At 40.9% G+C, this 15,474-nt stretch overlaps 2 protein-coding genes across 2 annotated transcripts in view; one reads left to right on the plus strand and one right to left on the minus strand.

Moving 5' to 3' along the window:
- The window catches only part of LOC137992402 (chloride channel protein C-like), a 37,705-nt gene extending 23,608 nt beyond the window's left edge, over nucleotides 1–14,097 (plus strand). Inside the window, exons 20-24 of the mRNA XM_068837733.1 lie at nucleotides 4,113–4,218; nucleotides 9,253–9,354; nucleotides 9,687–9,775; nucleotides 11,288–11,317; nucleotides 12,853–14,097. Of these exons, the coding sequence (XP_068693834.1) occupies nucleotides 4,113–4,218; nucleotides 9,253–9,354; nucleotides 9,687–9,775; nucleotides 11,288–11,317; nucleotides 12,853–12,985 (460 nt within the window). The 3' untranslated portion in view covers nucleotides 12,986–14,097. The remainder of the gene's footprint in view (nucleotides 1–4,112; nucleotides 4,219–9,252; nucleotides 9,355–9,686; nucleotides 9,776–11,287; nucleotides 11,318–12,852) is intronic.
- On the minus strand, nucleotides 77–1,887 carry LOC137992403 (lysosome membrane protein 2-like). Its single transcript, XM_068837734.1, has one exon. The coding sequence runs from the start codon at nucleotides 1,765–1,767 to the stop codon at nucleotides 211–213; it is 1,557 nt and encodes a 518-aa protein (XP_068693835.1). The 5' UTR covers nucleotides 1,768–1,887; the 3' UTR covers nucleotides 77–210.
- Nucleotides 14,098–15,474: the final 1,377 nt, after the last annotated feature.

Consider the following 15,474-nt stretch of genomic DNA (forward strand, 5'->3'; position numbering starts at 1 on the left):
TTTTTTGTTTTTTTGCAGAATACCAGTTGTATTAAAATGGCGCAGGTCACCTCAGGGAGGGGGGAGGGATGCGCACCCCCTGCACCCTACCTCTAGATCCGCCCCTAGTATTATCGCTTGAAATGCGCCTTTCGCTAAAGTAAGACAAACTCGCTGTCGATCATTTTCTTTCTCGATTCATTAAAAACTGCCTCGAGGCTGAGGAAAGACTTAATTTTTCGAAATCAAAGGTTTTGTTTCGTCATTGATGCCTTCTCTTCTTAAAGCCTCTATTCGCTCGGCTTTTCCCGTTTGCCCCTTCTTCCCTAGCAGCCAGCCAACAGCGACTACAAGCTCGAGAACTCCAATGCACATCAGTGCTGTGGAGACCCCTGTCGCTGCACGAAAGCCTATCATGACGTCCTTGACGGTCTTGGCGGTTGACGCATCAATTGTAACGGTGTTGTTAAAGTACATAATGGGAAGAATAACCTTGTTGATTCCTGCCATTTGTGGCATATCTTTTGACGGTTTTATGTTAACATTCAACTGAAGACGCAGGCTAAGATGAAGGGGAAGTCCGAGGGGCGATGAGATATCAAAAAACGTGGCGTGTTCCTGTTTGTTTGGCCACAACCCTTGGACACTTCTCACTAATACCGGATCGCCTTGGTAGAAATGCGGTTGAGAGGCTACTATCGCCGGTACTTTAATAGGGGTGTCTTTACAAACACTCGCATCGAGGATACCAGTTGGAAAGCATCCGTTGGGGCAAAATCCTTCATTCGCTGGATTCACGGTCGTGTTCTGCCACAGCTTAGCTGCGTGAGTAAATCTCATTGTATCTACACCATAAACCTCTTTTTTAGAATCGAAAACGAGTTGCATAGATCTGCACAACTTGACATAAAATGCGTAAAGCTTGTCTCCTTTGCGTGTTTGAGGAGGAAATTGCATCCCATCGCTGCCGTTAAACATGTTGGCCCATGGGGAGTTCCATAAACTCACGTTTGGTTTTCCTTTCCACATGGTCCAAAGCCCGACGCGATTGATTTGCGATACCCCTGTGTAAGTAGTAGTGATGCCGTCCATTGTGTTGTTATCCATCAAGCGAAAAACAGGATCGATAGCAGGCAGGAAAAACAAATGGAACTTTTGCCTGAGCTCGGCGAAGAACGCAAAGACTGGATCTGTATAGCCCCAGAGGATCTCGTTTACAGTGACTACTTTGAAGAAGTTTTCCTTAAAACGCCCAAATATAATGCTGAATATAAAAGATGCCCCAGGGTACAATTTGGAAACTTCAGAGAGGATAACTAACGGGATGTTTGGAAGAGTGATGCGGTCTTTGTATGGATCACATGAAGGACACGAGCATTCGGAACTGAAAACGTACTTGGTAAACTTGTTGTAAGACACTGTGAAATTCGTATTCCATGTAATGTTCTTTCTTGTTTGATAAACTCTGTAGCAATACGGCCCTCTCTGGCTCACAAATGGACGTCCTCCAGTCTTCACTTCCAAAGGGTTTTCTACGTTGAACATGTAAAACTGCATGCGAACTGGAACCGTTGGAGAGACCCACTGCTGGTAAACTGCAGAACCAGGTGTTATCACAAGCTTAGAGTTTATGAAAGACTGAATCCACTCATCCGCCTTGGAGAAACACACCGCCCCGAGAACGAGGAAAAATATACCTGATACCACCAACATGGAAATCTTCGTTTTCGTCTTGCAACATCCTCGCTTCCTCTTCCCTGATTTCAAGCTTTTGCTATCGTTTTCCATTATTCCTTTTCTTGTTTTTCACTGAGGACTTTGTGGCTAGAGATTCAGTGGTTTACATTTATTGATGTTACAACTGATTGAACATCGTCAATATTTTGGATTTCACAGCCCACGGGAATCCGGCGTTTCTTGCTCGTCATAGGCCATTATCAAGTCATCTGGTAGAATTAACCGATGTCGTTGCTTGCTGGATATTCACGTGAGAAATTCTTGTTTGTCGTGATGTCTAGAACGTGCAAACTTTGAAAAAAAAATGGGATTTTTTTAGTCTGACTGTTTGCCAGTATTATATTCATATGACTCTTTGTTATCATAATAAAGCGGCTTCTCTTTTAACTGTGATCTCTAATACTTGAACCGTCAAAATTAACCTTGAGTATGGATTTCAAGGTAAAGCTAAGGGCGCCGCAAAGAAAGTTAAGAAATTTAGACTGAAATTCGCAAAGAGCTATGTTATTTTACGGAGCAATTATAGAATAAGTTGTTGTTGTTCCTTAAGGGCTGTGTCACGGCAGGTGTAGTTCATTTTGTGTAGTTTTAGCAATCACTCACCCCTTCTCGCTATGTAACTAACGTTAACCCAGAAATTATAATTTTCAACAACGCAACTCAAAGCTTCGCGACAAAAACAATAATGTCTGTGTAGCAAAGATAATGTAAGTTACAAACAACAAGCATCTCAGCTGGCCGGAATCCTAAATCCGTGAATCTGATTGGCTGACAACGAGCTCTTGGCCGGACCAGCTTTTTTCCAACGGGACCGGTTGCCCGGATGATTTCGCGGCAAATCTTTATGTAATTTTTTTTTGCTATGGCGCGACGAAACGTTGGATTTTACCTCTTAAAATGTACGTTTTCGCTTACTAACCGTTGCAAAGAGATGGAAAAACATCAGCAATGGAATAAACGGCCTGGTTATTCTTCAAAAAGGTGAGTATTCACATGATTTTGCTGACAACACTTTGCTGGGTTGCTGTTTTTCGAGTCGTTGGTTTTCTTGAACTGTTGACATGCCGTTGAACCGTTGAACTTAAAACAGCTTTAACGGCGGTTCACCCGGCTAACTGAAAGAAACTAACAGTTGCTCGCAGTTTTTTCTCTCTTGGAAGCGTATGAGAAACCAACTGTTCGCAGGGTGGTATAATGGTTACAGTACTAAGTGGTCTCCAATTTAGGGTTGTAATCATAACCATTACAATTTTCTCAAATTTGATTGGTGCATTAATTACTTTATTTTTCACTAATTATTGTATAGGGTTTAAATCGGACAAATGACTGTAATCGGATACCTGAAATCGGACACTTACATCAGCCAATCTTATTAAGTGCACTCAGCTTAATCCACCAATCACAGAATTTATCACAATAACCATAGCAACAACCACTTACCCTACCAAACTGGGGATTTTCCAAAATTGACAAATTTGTAACATTACACAGTGAAAAAAGAATGCATTAATTTTGTTTTCCCGGAAATTGTAATGGCTATGATTAATTGGTAACAGGACTTCGTGTCGTCCAATTTGGTCTGTAATTATACTCGTGATTAAACAAATCTGACTCCCGCTGCGCGGTCATCCGATTTTGTTAATTACTCCTATGATTACAGACCAAATTGGAATCCACTCAGTCCTATTTCCATTATTTATTCCACCAAGAGATATTTGAAGTTCTGTTTTATCGTTAATCTATCATTTTTCTCTGAGCTTGGCGAAAGGCGCGCTTTTTTCAGTGATAAGTTAACTTCAACTGTTACAGTGCGACGTAGAGCACGTAGAAAGACTTTTTGCAAACCAGTTTGCCATGTTAATTTTCAGAAAAAAGCATTCACCTGCTTAGGTCGGTCCGTATAGGGAGTACTCAAGACCTCGGGCACAGTTTTTCCCGACATATGCGGCCTCGAACCGTACTCAAGACCTCGGGCACAGTTTTTCCCTATACGGACCTCCCAGTTGGTGAATAATATATATATCTGTTAAGCAGTTATTTTCAGGTTTCGCTTGATTTGGTGTTCAGTTCCCAGTCGCTGAATTTTGCAAAATTTTGTGACACACCCCCTTCTTGTGACACACCCCTTTTTGTTTCACAAGAAACAAGCTTGCAAGACAAATTGCAAAGAAAGTTGTTTGTTGCAACAACGCCTTTAAGGCGCGGAATTACCTACAACGAAATGCATCCTCTAGGAGTTAAAAAAAAAAATCGCACGAACCAGAAACTCCATCTTACTTTGCCACAAATTTCCACAGTTCGAATATGTGACATTTCGTATGATCTAAAATCATTTACTCCCTCGTAAACTTTCGATTGCCCTTGCTGTGTTAAGACTTCTTTTTTTTTCTTTTAAGAAACGACATCATGGTGCTGTTATCTCGAGAAGACGTATTTTGTTCGCGAGAGAATCTCTCCCTGCGAGAGGAAGAATTGGACATAAACAGGATCGATTACTACCAGGTTTGTTCGTCGAATGAAGCGAAAAGCGGAAAAGGGAGATTAGAGAGCTGCCGTTTCAGGTGTTTTGCCTTGGTCGAAGCGAAGAAAGGGGGTGTTAATAGACCACTTTCGATATATTAAAGTTCAGTCCTAAAAAAAAGACATCATCTCGAGGCTCTGGGGAATAAACTCATACAAATCCTTATATTTATTCCCCAGAGCCTCGAGATGATGTCTTTTGTTTAGGACTGAATTTTAATATATCGAAATTGGTCTATTGGTGAAGCAACGTTATTGACGGGAATATATTGAGGTGAAAACAAGAATACATTAATGGAAAGCGTTAATTGAGGGTAAAGGATGCAAATTTTAAAAATACGTTTTGTTCAAGATTTTCTCGGCTCTCGGTGTTGCCTTGGTGAAGAGAGAGGCCACAGACAGTCATGTTTTGCCGAATGTCTCCGGAATGACTCGGTAGTTGAAATTGCGCTCGACTGCTTCGGTTGGGCGGCATTTCAACGTTTCACGCGGGAAACGTCAGCTTTTTAAGTCTCCCTACGATGTGCAATTTACTTTCATTAATTAATTTGAAAATTTTGAACTGGTTGCTTAGGTTTCCTCCATGTTGGAATAATGACGAGTGTGGATTGGGCAGCCTGCGTGACAAGGAGGGAGTGGGGAAGGGAAATTTCGCGAAATTAGAAACTGGCGAATGCCCTCTCGCTCTGTTAATGCTAAAGAACCTGTCAATATTTAGCTTATTCTTGGAGGTCACCCTTCCAAGAGGGAACCCCTACCACACGTTTGAACAGGAAAGTTCGTTTTTGTTTTTTCATCGAACGTGAAAGTCATAACTTACCATCGAACCGGCCCTCATTAACGAGTAAAATCGTCCAGTGTAAGAAGGAGTAAAATCTACAAGTCTCGCTCTAAGGGGGCAATAGGGAGCTTAAGCAATGACAACGGCGACGGCAACGAGAACGTCATCTCAAAATATAAATTTGCGTTATTTTAATCGCTTCGTGACTATTTCAACGTTTTTAATATGACAAGGGTATGGTAATTCCTCAAAGATGACACCAGTCGGAACGGCACTCAATTTCGGAGAGAAAATGAAAATTGTTTGTCAAGTGCTGACGTTCTTCATAAAACCATAAACTTGGCTATTTTACGTTGTTGTTTTGCTGACGACGGCAAAGAAATGGACAAAAGTGAAAAACGCACGTGCAGGGCGTGCAAAGCTATTGTTTTTACCCACTAAATATGCAAATTTGTAACGTTCTCGTTGCCGTCGCCGTTGTCGTTGCTTCAGCTCCCTAATTAGTCAAAGGGGACAACCTAAGCCGGCCCCTATTGTCGAGTAAAGAAGGGGAATTGGTTAACAAATAAAAAGGCCCCGTGCAAGTTTATGAGTGTACCTACATGTAGAAGTGGAGTTAGCTGCAACAAGAGTTGACAAAATACAGTCGCGTTTCCTGCCAAAAAGGCCCCTTAGCAAGCCAGATTTTTTAGGCCTTTGCTGTCATGAATTATAATGATTGTAAATATAAAATTAGCAATTTCTTTACCTTATCACTAATCCATTTAAAACATTCCTTTTCCAATGACCTTTGAAGCACTGGCTTTCGCTCTTGTGGCTTTGCGTATTTCTGGTTTTCATCTGGGCGATGACAACCGGATATGACATAAGATGGTATTTGCCTCAACGAAACCAAAACTTACCCAGTTTTAGACACGCACTCGTTGAAGTCGATTTGCCATAACTTAGCTAAGAACATAATCCTGTAATCTCTGTGGAAACTGCTGTTTTTGGATATCTACGATGTGGGTAAAACAACTCTTTCTATAAAGAGGCTGATTGGGTTAGTCACTTCAGTTACTTAATAAAGAAGGAGACTCGAGTACAAGTTTCCAAGTTTGAAACGTCAGCCTTTTAATCTTCCATGGTAGTCCTTTTACTTCATTAACTCTGTTGTTGCTTTTGTTTTGTTTTTTTTTCTAAAAAGAGGACTTCTTGCAGAAATCTAGTTTTTACAGCAACTTGTATTGTACCGTAGGATTTTGTACATAAAACAGCGCTTTAGTAAGCGAAATGTTCACAACACGGCTGGCGAGTCGCAGCACCTAGTATCAGCTCACTTGAATCCTGTGTCAAAGACAGACTGTTCCTGATTGAATGTTTTTTCTTAGTCCATTGTATGGTCTCCTTCCCTTCCTGCATTGCAGAAGTCACGCACCGTTTGGTAAGATAGCATTGCGTGATGCAAGCATTACGTGACAAACGGCAGTTGCTAGCGATTAGCGAAACAGCGTCTTTCAAAGCTTCTTCGAGAACCTCGCGTTTGCAGCTTCGCTGCTGAAAAACATTGCAAACTCGCTTCCAAAACAAGAACAATTAAATACGTCTGCTTGACTTTTGAACTTGGTATAAAACGCGTTTCAAATGACATGCAAAAAAAAACTAGTTCAGTCTAACATGGTCTAACCTATTGTAGTTTTCCTCGTTCTTCGTTCGTCTTAAAATAATAAAATTCTTTCTCCTTATCCCCTGAAGGGCCTAGTGAACAAAGCAATGTTGTTCCCTTTATGTTGGAGGAGGTTGATTCCTGTTGTAAGGAAACGAAATTTATCCCTGTTGCACTATTCGTTCAAAATCTGTCGTTAGTTTTAAAAATACAAAGTGAGTTCTATTGAATTGTCAGCTGTCATTGAGAACTAAAAAGTTCGTACCTACAATTGAGCAGGTGGTGTCATTCGTCCAGTTATTTTCCCGTTATTTACCGTTTGCCGTATTATTCGCCCAATAATGGAAAGATCATTGGACATGCAAAGTTATTTATAGCGTACATGAAGTCCAGGGAACGTTAAGACAGGAGAAGATATTTTTTGAATGAATACTATTGAAGCTAAACCTTCTATGCTGCTGATAAATTAAATAAATGTATTTATTCGAAGGGCGGGCTATAGATGAAAGGGATAAGTGATCCTGGCACTTATCTGTCTTATCGCCCAAAATGTTCCCACGTACAGATTTTTTTTATACTTGCCAGGCAGAAAGGTAATGATCTACTTTTGCCAAAAAGGCAAAAAAATGTGGGGTCACCGTGCTCGTTTTCGAGATCATGAGGTGCACTTTTAGAAGATTGCGTTATTTTAAGACGATCTTATCTTACAACTGTCAGCAAGAAAAAAGCTACATTAGTGAAATTTAGATCAGGTAAACGTACTCAGTTCAACATAACTAATAAAACTAAATTAACCTTTGCAGCTGATATCTTTTCGGAGGTGAAATAGACCTTGAAAAACGATACATGTTAGTCTAAGAAAGAAAACTTCGGTCGCACGAGAGCATAAAAGGCGAAATATTTCTAACTTCTCACGCACAGATTTTTTTTGCTTTTTGTTAAAATGGACAAAATCAGAAAAGAAAGTGATCTACGGAAAGAAGAATGGGGGTCAGCGAGCATTCAAGAGAGTAAAATCACTGCGAAGTTCTCAAAGCGATGGTATATTCGCATTGTCACGTCATTGCGTGACATTTCCGAGAAGACCTGAGTCCGCAGCTATCCCATGATGCCACGCGCTTTCACGTTCCATTCTTGTGGAAAATGTTTGCGCCTTTAGCATCGTGTTTACCTTCGTGGTCTGCAATACATGACGTGTACGTGACATGCGCGAAAAAATGCGCAGTAGCAATGGGCGCGAACGAGCTGCGCGAACGTCCTTAGCATATTGTGCCTTATTCTATTGGCAGCTGAAAAATTCAGGTGGCGTCAACGGGATTCGAACCCATGACCTTTGCGATGGATGCCGGTGCAATGCTCTACCAACTGAGCTATGAAGCAGGTCAAACCTGCACCCAACTGAATAAAGGGAAGAAATAATTCACATAACCCGAAGTTGGCGGGAAATTCTCGGTATATAGAATCACTGAAACAACAATTGAGGTGAATTCCAAAACTAAATAGCTTTGTCATCAGGTTTAAGAGCTTTTTTTCAAGACGCCCATGCAGTTAGAGCGTTCACGTTGGGCACTGTCAGTTAGCGTGCCTGTCGTTCCAAAAAGAGTGATGCCCTTGAATTCGCAAACGGGCCACCGGGGGCTCGTGGCCGGGTCGTATCCCAGTCATGTAGAATGCAGAGACTATGGAGTTTAAGCAACGACGAAAGCCTGCGCCTACGGAAACGTCACAAAACAAGAATGTCATTGGTTAAGAGAGGTGAAATAGTCGTGCTACATATTCCAGATATTCTGCACTCGATTTAGTGCATTTCTTTGACATACTCCACAAAACAACAACGTAAAATAACCACATTTCAGGTTTTGAGGACAATGTGAGCGTGAAAAACTGGACCGTTCATTTTCTCCCTTTAATTTTCCGTTCGTAGCAATCTACTAGTTAAATTGGTAGGTCGCCCGTTTTGTACAACGTGAACAAGATGAACTAATAGCGAAATTATTTTCTGAGCTGATGTTTCCGCGGACGTTACTGTTGCCCCTACTGAGAGTATCCTCAACCGGCTCGAACCCAGGCTCTCTCTCTTCTCCTCGCTAAGAGAGAGAGAGCCTGGGTTAGAGGTTGGAGTATCCTTTGATTGCACGTGACGTCACGGCGATCACGTGGAAAGAACAATAGCGAAAAAAGTCTTGGGAATTTGATTCTATTATTATGCAAAACTTGAGCCACTTTTTTCTATTGTTTTGGCACCAACATGGCCGTGTTATCACGTGAGTGCAATCAAACAAATACGGCGGGTTTACAGTTGTGTGCTTAGTTACCTGGCCTTTAAATGAAAGCGAGGCTGGTGTTGACCTTTTTATGATACAGACCTCTCTCCTTTTGTTATGTTAATGATGTTGTTGTCATGCTAATTAGTTATAATTTGCATAAGAAAGGCAGTGAGGTTTCTATCAAAACAAGGTCAACTCCAGCTTCACTTTCATTCACAGGCCAGGTAACTAAGCACACACCTGTAAAATGGACTATTGGTTGTGGCATTCCACGTAACTAAAGTATCGACTGATAAACAACTGTCCTATGCATTTTGTTTCAGTTGCACCAAGGTTATGGTTATCTCAAAGACGCCGAGCGGTTGAATGCTCAGTTGGATAACTATGCAGAAGATTCGCGTTACCAGGAGTTATTCATAGATCTGGTCTGTAATCCCGTCGTTTGTCTTTTTTGTGCTTTCCGTTGGGAGCCAGCTATTTATTTCGGTGACCACGAGTGGTTTGGACTCACCACCTCGAACGCTACGTCAAATGGATTCATGATAACGTCAATTGTTCTCCGCAGTTTTTGACCACGATATTAACGATTTTCCCCTTACACTGAGAGTCAGCAATGTTAATTCGGATCGTTTTTCCTCTAAAATTCTAGTTTCGAAATCACAATCGCATTTATACAGGGGTTAGCAGCAGCTAAGCGGTCAATATTTAAATCCTTTTAGTACGATTGTCTCATACGACTGCATCTGTTCTATTCCAGTCCCTCTATGTTAATCACTCAGCTCCCACAGTACAGGAGGCATTCTCCCTGCACAGAACTTACATCATTTTTAGGACACTGGGACTCAGGTGTGTGGAGTTGGAATCAGTGAAGCGATTAGACCACTTTCAAAAATACCATAATACTCTTTGTTTGCTCTCCTAAATTTTTCATAAGCATTGTTTTTATTTTCTCTTGGGACCATTGTAAGTCCCAAGAGAAACTGGATACAATGCTTATGTAAAATTTTGTAGTGCAAATAAAGAGTATTCACTACTTGCACAAATCCCATAATACATCTCTTTTACCACCCAAAAATCTGCATAGGCATTGCTTTCGACTTCTCTTGGGACATTTTCATGTCCTAGGAGAAATTGCAAACAATGGTTATGGAAAAGTTTTGGGGGGTAATAGAGGTGTATTATGGGATTGTGCAAGTAGTGAATTGATGGTTTTCAGCTGACGTCACAGCAGCCATGTTGGTACACAGAACAATAGAGAAAAAACGTCTTTTGGGAATTTGACTCTATCCTAATGAAAAACATGAGCCATCACCAACATGGCCGTCTCATCACGTGATTAAAAACCATCTTCTTTTTTGGTCTTTATGCAAATCATCCTCACTAGCCTCGTTAGCACAAACAAAATTCAAAACAATTTTTGCTCGAAAGTGAGGCTAGTGAGTGCTGATTAGCACAAAGACGAAAGAATAATTTCTTGGCCACCATTTATGAGTACGGTCTATTGTGGGATGTTTGAAAGTGGCCTGTACGCGCTCTTCACGATTGCTGACGCTTTTTTGATAAGGAAGGTTAGAGGCCCTAAAGACATTGTGCGCCGCGTTGAATTTCTCACAGACTTAAAATCCGGAGATCATTGGTGACCCAATCAAAACGCTGGGACTATTTCAAAACAACAACACAAGCGTGCAATGTCTTTTGGGTGAACATGATCCTTTAAATAAGTGTACATTCCAAGTATCATACAGGATGTATGTCATCTGATCGTAGTTCAGTGGCGTAGCTACAAAAATCAAAAGCATTTTTTATATACTCTAAAATCAATGTAAACTCGAGTTCCGTCGTCGTGACCGGACGTGGCTCGGTCTAGTGGTTGGGACGTGTGATTTGCATGCGATTTCGTGGGGTTCAAATCTTAACGTTGGTTGGTCCCTGCTGCTAATAGACCTTTTTTCAGATACGGCCGCCATTTTGATTTCTATTGTTTCAAATAGCTATTTTGGGATTCCCAGGGAGGCAAATACATATTAATTTGCCCCCTGAGCATCCCATAATGTCTTTCGAAACAATAGAAATCAAAATGGCCGCCATATCTGCAGAAAGGACTATTGCGCTTCTTAACCGTTTGCAAATCGTTACCAATAAGTTGTTACCTTCCTTATATAATCGGGAGCGTAAGAAGAAAGGAAGACGGCTAAGAGAACGTTGTTATATCCGGGATAGCTCAGCTAGTTTGTACTGAGAAGTTGAACGAACTGGAATAATAAGGAAAGACTTAAAAAAACGTAAATTTTACCATTTTTAATCACGTTCTTTAAAGTCCCTACTTTGTTTTTGTTTTTTTTTCTCGTCTTTTCACAGGCATTTGACTGTTGTAGATGAAAGGAACAGGTTAGAAATGTGAAAATTGAATTGATTTAATCGCTACTGTGGTAGTCAGCTTTCATTCATTCAAAGTGTTCAAGTTCGATCGCGATCAACTGAGAGCAATACTGAAGACATCGTATTCTAATATTCGATGCAGCTGATATCTTCCCAACATGGCCGACATGTTGAATTTGGTGACCTGATTTTATTAATTGGGGTACAAGCATAATTGTGAGAGGGGAAGCGACTAATTATAAGTTCTTGGCAAAACTTATCTAGTGCGAAAATGCATGGAATGGTTCCTAACCGGGAGAGGAGTGAATTAGGTAAGAGTGATCTTATGGGATGGATGGGGTCCCCAGCACAGTCACAAATACAGTAAGTCTATTTTTAGAATTACCGTTCCAGCGTAAATAAGATGTCACGTCCCTGCAAAAAAACATGGCAGAAGCAGTCACGTGATATGGCTTCTCCTGATTGGTTAAAACGAGGCCCTTTGTTTGTTTCGCGCATAAAGAGTATCTAAAAATAGTACATTTGTGACTGTGCTAGGGCAAGACCGCAAAGTGATAGAGAAACACTCTTATCCAATAGGCCATTTCCGAGTTCATGTCTGCCTCCTCTTTGAAGCGAGTCTAAGTGCGAAGTTTTTCTTATGATAATTAGTGTTACTTCCGTTATGTTACTTCCGTTACCCGCGATCCCACGCAGGGGATCTTGAGTACTAGGTGTGACTCGTAAACAGATGGATATGCTCGTTGGGTTTTCTGTTGTACTCTCGTTCTTTAGAAAGCCAATCAATAGTTTGTAAGTTTTAATTTCTTTTCTGATTTCACGTCATCTAGATTTATTTGTAACCGAAATTTTCTCTTTTAGTTGAACCACTCACGCGTAATCACCGCTCGATCACTTGAATTTGTCCAATACCGGAATGCTTGTTCTACGATACATAATAAAGTGCGTTCAAATTGTTGTTTGGTTGCTTGAAGTCTACAATTAGTTTTCTTTCATATGTAAAGTAGAACCAATTATCATCACAAAAACTTCGCACTTAGACTCGCTTTGAAGAGGAGGCAGACATGAACTCGGAAATGGCCTATTCACTCTTGCCGGGGATAAACTATTTGAGGTTCCCCACTCATCACCTAAAAGCCTGCATCATGCATACTCTGATGGGAAACATGAAGCGCGAGCTAAGAAGCGATGAAGTGAAACCGACACCAATCGCAGGAAAGCATGTATCAATTATCCAGCTCGAGGAAACATGTTGCATGCGCGAAGCGCGCGGGAAATTGTGCTGTGGATATTGAGCGCGGGAAAGTGAATCTGATGCAAAGCACTGGGGAACTGGTGAGTCGCTGGTAGAAGTTCAAAGCTTACTGAGGACATATACTTGTGATTGTTCAAAGTATGTGGATTAATTTTATATCATCATGAGGTCACAAATCTTTGATTGTACCTGGCCAACTGAATTTAATGATAGGTTAGATTTGAGCAAGACTAGACAAGGACATTTGTAAAATTGAAGATTGTTTCTTAAACAGCTCTTTCAAATGCAGGATCCGAGGCATTGTAACGCGTAAAGACCTGATGGGTTTTCAGATGGAAGAACGTATCCACAAGTTCCTTCACAATTCTCCCCAGTCTCAAGAAATGCAGCATCCAGGGCACCATCAAAGCGTGGACGCTTAAGCTTCGTCTGATTACACATAGAGCGAGTTTCAATCCAGTGTCGTAAAACCAAAACCAAAGTAATTACTTTGGCCAATCAAAAAGGACGGACACAATCCAGTAAACCAATCAAAACTCGAAGTAATTACACGTAGCCGACACACGAGCCACGATTGGTTGAAAAAAATAGCGCGAGAACTTTGAACCAATCACTGAGTGAAGTAATGCAAAACCAAAGCAATTCGCTAATTCCTTTCGACACTCAATTGAAAACCGCTCTAAAAAACCGAGACTAAAATCTTAGGTCACTAAGCGGATATTACCACAATGCCTATCGGGAGAATCAATGCTCTATGACGCTAATCACAGCAGTCCTCTACCGAACCCATGAAAATAGAGGCGAGATCTGACGTTCTCGAGTATCCTCGTCTTACTTTACTGATAAGAGTTCTTACTCTGCTGAACAAATTGACAGATCGAGAATTTCACAGGAGCGCAAATGATTTTTAGGAAAAAAAGTGAAAAGGGAGTTGAACTTGCATGATTTATCGACGCAAAAAGGCTACGTTTCATTTATTTCTCTCCGCTACGGTATCAGACCTTTAAGAACAACAATGGCAACTCCTCCTTCGCAAAAGCTCAGGACTCTCGCGCTAGTTGACAGTCTTCATAGAAATTGACTTTATTAGATGTCGCAGCGAAATTTGGTTCGCATTACTGCTTACGGATGCACGCCTCTGTTGGTATTTGATTTGTGAATTTGGGAACTCTTGAATTGCAAGGTTACACTAAGCATAAGTTTACAATGTAATCAACAATTTAGAAAACGGAACTCACCGCCGGCCAGCTGGCTGAGTTTGTCGAGCATCGACTTGCGCATCAACTTGAGCATCAACCAAAACTTGCGGTCTTAGACTAACGGAGGAGAAGGTACTGTCTTGCTCTTTTGCAATTGGTTAATTATTTCAAGAATAAACTGGATTCTTTTCCAGGCCTACTCGTTTCTAGAATGGCAAATAGCACGTGGTATGAGGAATCGCATAACCAAGCGGAATGCATTGTATGCCGAATGACTGCAGTACATAATTAACTGATCATTCAGTGCTGTTGAAGCCCAAGCGTTTCAATAGGCCATTTCCGAGTTCAAGTCTGCCTCGTCTTCAAAGCGAGTCTAAGTGCGAAGTTTTTCTTATGCAAATTAGTTTTCATTCATATGTAAAGTAGACCTAATTACCATACAAAAACTTCGCACTTAGACTCGCTTTGAAGAGGAGGCAGACATGAACTCGGAAATGGCCTATTTGTTTCCAAGTTTGTTTACTATGACCAAAAAATCAATTCTTCTTTTTCTTTGGATTTCAAAAGTATGTTAACTAAACATTAAGTGGCCCAAGTTTTAAGCCTTGGTTTAAAAGAGACATATGTTTATTTTAACAGGAATTTTCCTATTTCATGGTCCGCCATTAGTAACTTTGAAATCTTGAGAGAGCTGCATCGATGCGATGCGTGTGTTCGCGGCTGAATTAATATGCAGCAGGGGAATTCCGTGCTTTCAGACTTTTAAACTCGTGCTTTGCATATAGTGTATATAAAAAGCTGCGTTTACACCCAGAAATTTTAAGCTTGTGAGTAAATATATATATACCATATCATATCATATGTCCCCTTTCCCTAGATGCAACCCTCGGAGATCCGATCGGTCAGTTTTGTACGTGAGTAATGGCGGACCGTGAAATCCAAAACTTACACTCAAAGTAAACAGACTTCGGATAAAAATCAAAGCTCAAAGTTTTGCCGTTCAGGAGTTACGCAAACACACTTTCAAAATCTGAAGAAAAAAGGGAAGTGATTTTTTTATCATAGTACCACTTTACTGAAGTCATTCTGCGCATACTTGCATCATATATCGCATTTCCGACATCGTCACTCACCATAACATTACAAAACAGAATAAAATCTTGACACCGGAGGAAAATTTTAAAAAGACTAACAATTGGGGATTTGTTTGGATTCTGCCAGTATATTGTAATTATTGAAACCGTTCTAAAATCTGCAGTGACATGACGGCTTTATATTGCAGTAATTCCTACTCCTGTCCTGCCAATTCAGATCCAAAGAGCACTTTACCTGCAAAACTGTCATATGTTTGATGTACGGTGTGAAACTATTTTCTGCGCAGCGCAGACTCAAGCGCGGGTTCAAGTTCCTTTTAGGCCTAAATGCTTTTTTGTTCTTCAGCGCGACTGCGCAAGTTGTAATCTTTTGTTTGGTGCACTTGCTCAGTGCTCTCAGCCTCTTCTAGCCTCTCTACATCTCTCTTCTAGAATGCTACAAGAATGTAAATTTAACAAATCGAAAGTGGTTCAGCGTTGTCTGTACTCTTATCGACAACGATATTCGTCATCACAGTGGTCAAAATGTTTTGGACTTACGAGGTGCAACCGACTGATTCCACAACAAATGACGAATATCGTTGTCGATAAGAGTACAGACAACGCTGAACCACTTTC

Source organism: Montipora foliosa, chromosome 2, assembly GCF_036669935.1.
Source record: "Montipora foliosa isolate CH-2021 chromosome 2, ASM3666993v2, whole genome shotgun sequence".
In the NCBI taxonomy this organism is placed as follows: domain Eukaryota; kingdom Metazoa; phylum Cnidaria; class Anthozoa; order Scleractinia; family Acroporidae; genus Montipora; species Montipora foliosa.

Bases quoted from the DNA above. Each gene is read 5' to 3' on its own strand.
- LOC137992403 (XM_068837734.1), bottom strand. From the start codon at position 1,767: ATGGAAAACGATAGCAAAAGCTTGAAATCAGGGAAGAGGAAGCGAGGA.